At 47.5% G+C, this 5301-nt stretch overlaps 1 protein-coding gene across 1 annotated transcript; it reads right to left on the bottom strand.

Annotated features, from left to right (window-relative positions):
• Positions 1 to 355: 355 nt before the first annotated feature.
• Positions 356 to 2165, bottom strand: LOC123412152. The gene has a single exon (XM_045105099.1). It carries the CDS (start codon positions 1857 to 1859, stop codon positions 456 to 458), a length of 1404 nt encoding a protein of 467 aa, XP_044961034.1. The 5' UTR covers positions 1860 to 2165; the 3' UTR covers positions 356 to 455.
• Between the last annotated feature and the right edge of the window lie 3136 nt (positions 2166 to 5301).

Raw genomic sequence — 5301 nt, 5'->3', positions numbered from 1 at the left:
ATAAATTCAAAAAAATCTGAATTTTTTTGGTGACAAACATTGATAAAAGTTCTAATTGTCTGCAAAATTACATTACGAAATCACATTTGTGAAAGCCGTGGTAAAAAAAATTGATACTTCAAAATGCTTTTGAAAGTAGCATTTTCAGACTATCAATTTATTTTTTTGCCATGCCTCACAGAAATGTGATTTTTTGATGAAATTTCGCAAGATATTAGAACTTTTGTCAATGTTTATCACAAAAAATTTAGATTTTTTTTAATTATTTCGATTTTACTGTTCACCCAAGCTTATTTGAGCTCGGGCTGAGAAACTCCATGTCCATTTTAACACTATAACAGTCTTAGAAAAAGACATATATCAAGTTACAAAGGTAGTATTTTTCATGACATACTATTACATATATTTTGTTAGCCAGATTAAAACCGTAAAAATTGATACTCCACTTGTAAGTATTATTTTTTTTCTTGAAAATAGCCTAGCGCAGCAAAGACCGATTGCTCCAGCGTGCAAAAGAAGAGGCCGGCACCCGCGAGGACGGCCAGCCCCATCAAATAGTTGTTGCACTTGGTGTGCCGCAGCCAGGCCTTGGACTTCTTCCAGCCGTCCAGGCAGACCTCCTCGAGCGCCGCATGCTCCGCCGTCAGGTAGCTCAAGTCCCGGTTGTACGCGTCGAGGACAACGCCGTCGCAGAGCTCGGCCAGGTTCGCCGCGACATCGTCGGCGCTGTGGAGCAGGTGCACGATGATCCCTTTGGCGACGAGGAGCTCCACGTCCTCCTTCGTGCCGGCCAGCTGCGACATGAAGAGGCAGTAGGCCGTGACGTGGGAGCTGCGAAGCTGCGGGCTGTTCTGCTCCAGCGCCACCATGTTGCGCAGCATCCGGAACGTGTTGTTGTCGACCGCCAGAATAGGGATGTGTAGCCAGTCCCCTCTCCGCTCCACGTCCAGGATGGATCCCGCCTCGCCGTCGCCACTGCCGACCTTCCGCGCCATGAACCTCACGCCGGCTGTGTGGTAGTACGTCGCCGCGCGCCAACGGGTCTGGCGCACGGGGGCCCTGGGCGCGTTGATGCTGTTCCATGGTGGGTTGCCCTCGTTGGCTTCGCCGTTTCCATTAGCAGCGGCGCCCCGGTTGTTGCGGAGAGGATGCGGCGGCGACGAAGGTGGAGGCGCAGCACCAATGGCCGGGGCGTCGTTCAGGGGCAGGGCTGTAGGCCGGAAGTACATGTAGAGCAGGTGAAGAAGGTGGCAAGGAGGAGTGACGGGGCGGGGCACCGTGACGGCGCTGTACTCATGAAGCCGGACCAGCGCTTGGATGCGCCCTAGGACGTTGTCGACCACAACGGAATAGTTATCCCCGGCGTCGGGATCGGGAGTGATCAGCTTCTGGACCTCCACCAGGACGAAGAAGGGCAGCTGGTTCTCGAGGAGGAAGACGATGTCGCGGTCGACCGTGATGTCGTCGTTGACGGGCGCTGGTGCCGCTCTGCTGGGGACAAAGCGCGAGTGCACGAAGCATCCGTCCACCAGCAGCATGCACTTGAACTCCTCCGCCTCGATCGCGCTGAACCATCGGTTGTAGCACCCCCTCGCACTCGGCACGAGGCGAGCCATCTCGTGCAGGAAATGGTTGAGCTCCTGCGCACGCCGTTGCTCGTCGTCGTGGGGGAGCAAGCGGTGCAGCGCGTCCTTCTTCTCCTTCTCCGTCGGGTGAGAAGGATCCCGGTGGAACGGGCCGATGCGCACGTTGGCCGGTTCGTAGTCCCGGCGGTCCAAGCCGTCGCTGCCGGCCCAGGAGATGAGGCAGACGACGGAGGCGTCCACCTCCGGCGCCGGAGTTCTTAGCCTATGGCCCATCTCTATCACCAGGGACTCGGTGGCGGTGCCGCTCTGGCCTGCAAACGTAAGCACTAGCCATGCAATTAGTTGTGCTTGATTTACGACTACGAGTTTACGACAATCGATGTTTAGCGATTCTGACCCTGATAATGACACCAGCCAAATACTATCAGGTCATGCGTGCGTACCTTGATCCATTATTACTGTCCTGGCTGCTCAGGTAGCTTCAGCCTTGGTTTTGCCGTCCTCAATATGACGCCTCTCTCTCTCTCTCTTTCTCTGTCTCTCTCCACCTCTGCGTCAAACTCAGGCCACGGTCCTTTCGTGCTTGGATCTCGTCCCATCTACCAGTACTAAACTTGATGTGAAAAGGCATCCAAACAGTGTGGGTGCATCATTGCCGAGTGCCGACGTGAATTTTGAAAGAAAAAGGTTCGGATGGGTGACTCAAAAGAGTGCGGCGCCTCGCAGCGCCTTTTGAGATACTAGCAGTTCTAGAGAACAAACCATAGCTTTCTCAAGACGGCTATCTTTCGAGCGGGAACCATCGCTCTCTCTTTCCCTCAATGGATGACCGTAGTCACCGTATATTATTTTGAGTACGATATACTCCACCTCGGTCGCTTCACTTCAGTGGAGCCGGCCGTGCGTTGTGTTGTAACGCGTCCGTATATAAATGCTCCCTGCGTTCTTAAATATAAGTCTTTTTTATAAATTTTATAAAAAGACTTACGGATCAAAATAAGTAAACCTACAAACCTACAATATATGCATCTGTATATAGTCATCTAGTAGAATGTCTAAAAAGACTCATATTTAGGAATAGATGGAGTATAAGACATTTTAGAAATTTACCATAGACTAGATACGAAGAAAAATAAGTGAATTTACACTTTAAAATATGATCACATACATCTATATGTAGTCTATAGTGAAATCTTTAAAAAGTAATAGAGTGAGTAGCTTTTTATAATTGTCTTTTGTTTTCTATAAAAATATGATGGGTCGTGATGTATTCTCGTAAAAAAGCTTATGTGAAGCCGGACGGTATGATGTCACCGCTACCGGCTCTCCCAGTAAATTTGTTGGATTTCACCGTGTTGCTCTAGTAGATCACTAATAAATTCATCCCCAATATACTCGCAGTGTGTGGGACCAACATATTGGTGAGCCAGATTTTTATTTTTCTAATTTTGTCACTCCCTCTCTCATGGAGGCTGTAAGGTGGGGCGCTGGCGTCACGGGGAGGTACGGCGCCAGCGCAGCAAGGTGTGGCGATGGTGCAGTACGGTGCTAGGAGGTGGGGCGGTGGCGGCGGCGAGGCGGGCGATGATGCGAACGTGCGACGTCGAGGCGGCCAAGCGGAATAAGAAGTCATGACGTCGACAAATCGACGTGGTGGGCCTGATGGTGGTGGTAATACAGGCGTCAGCCGACGGTGGTGGTGGCCGTGCGACAGTAAAAAAATCAGCTGGTTGGCTCCCCCAAAGTGGATGGGATTATTGGGGGAGCTGCATCATCTCCCCCTCTCTTCGTGTGTGTTTATAAATATAGGGAGAGTCTGAGTTGTTTTTCCGTGATCATATTTATTGAAAACATGAATCTGTGAGATGATACATCTCCAACATATCTATAATTTTTTATTGTTTCATGTTGTTATGTTATCATTCTTGGATGCTTTATGATCATTTTATAGCAACTTTATATCATTTTTTGGGACTAACCTATTGACATAGTGCCTAGTGTCATTTGCTGTTTTTTCCTTCACAGAAAATGTATATCAGATGAGGTCCAATTGCCACGGAACTTTACAGAGATTTTTTGGACCAGAAGAAAACTTGGGAGCCAAGAATGAGCAGCACACGAGGCCCAGGGGGGCCACTAGACATCAGGGTGCGTCAGAGGCCCCTAGCGTGGCGTGGTGTCTAGTGGGGGCCTCGGGCACCCCCTCCACCGCTTGTGAGCTTATAAGTACCACAATATTCAAATAAATCTAGAGGAGTCGACAAAAAATCGTTTCAACCGCCGCAAGTTCCAGAGCCATGAAACCAATCTAGAGCCCGTTCTGGAGAGGAACACGACCACGAAGGGGTTCACCATCCTCATTGGTGCTCCTCTGATGATGCATGAGTAGTTCATATTAGACATACGGGTCCATAGGAAGTAGGTAGATGGCTTTCTCTCTCGTTTTGTTTCTCAATACAATGGTCTCTTAGAGATCCATATGATGTAATTCTTTCTTTTGCGGTGTGTTTGTTGGTATGCGATGAATTGTGAGTTTATGATCAGATATATGAAAACATATTCATGCTTTATTATTATAGCCTCGTATTTCTTCTCCGGTATTTGGTTTCTGCCTGGCCAACTTGGTCTTTTATCTTGCAATGGGAAGAGGTGCTTTCTGATGGGTTCGATCTTGCGATGCTCAATCTTGGTGACACAAAGAGACATGACACGCATGTATCGTTGCTATCAAGGATAAAACGGTGGGGTATATTCCTACATGAATAGATCTTATCTACATCATGTCATCGTTCTTAAGGCATTACTACGTTTCTCCATGAACTCAATACACTGGATGCATGTTGGATAGCGGTCGACGTGTGGAGTAATAGAAGTAGATACAGGCAGAAGTCGGTCTACTTATCTTGGACGTGATGCCTATATACATGATCATTGTCTTGAATATCGTCATAATTATTTTCTCTTGTATCAATTGCCCAACAGTAATTTGTCTACCCATCGCTTGCTATTTTCTCGAGAGAAGCCACTAGTGAACCTACGACCCCCGGGTCTACTTCACATCATCTATTTGCAATCTCTACTTTGCTATTTGCTTTTCTACTTTATTTGCTGTTTTTTTCAGATCTATATTACCAAAAACCCGAAAAATACCTTGCTACGTTCTATTTGATATCACCTTTATTTGCATCTGGGAATATATCCTTACTTTACCCACGAGGGATTGACAACCCCTCTACGCGTTGGGTTGCGAGGATTTGCTATTTGTGTGCAGGTGCTGCTTGCATAGTCTTGTGGATCTTCCTACTAATTGATACCTTGGTTTCTTAACTCAGGGAAATACTTGTCGTCGTTGTGCTACATCACCCTTTAAGCTTGGAGCGAAAACCAACGCACGTGCGAACACCGTCAAGATTTCTGGCACCGTTGCCGGGGCAGATCAAGTCAAGATCTATCAGGTCCCTACACACAAATCTCATCTCCTTACAATTACATTATTTGCCATTTGCCTCCCGTTTCCTCTCCCTCACTTCATAAAAATTTGCCTATTTATTTGCCTTCTTGTTGTTTGGCAGTTTCTTGTTGGATCTCTTGTTTGCTTGTGTTCTTATTTGCATAATCACAATGACTCAAGAGAACATTAAGTTGTGTGATTTTTCCATACCAAAAACAATGATTTTATTAGCACTCCTATTGCTCCTCCCGCCAGTAGTGCGGA

This window comes from Hordeum vulgare, chromosome 7H (assembly GCF_904849725.1).
Source record: "Hordeum vulgare subsp. vulgare chromosome 7H, MorexV3_pseudomolecules_assembly, whole genome shotgun sequence".
Taxonomy (NCBI): Eukaryota; Viridiplantae; Streptophyta; class Magnoliopsida; order Poales; family Poaceae; genus Hordeum; species Hordeum vulgare.
The sequence above is the reverse complement of the archived record's forward strand: the minus strand, read 5'-3'. Positions and strand labels throughout refer to the sequence as shown.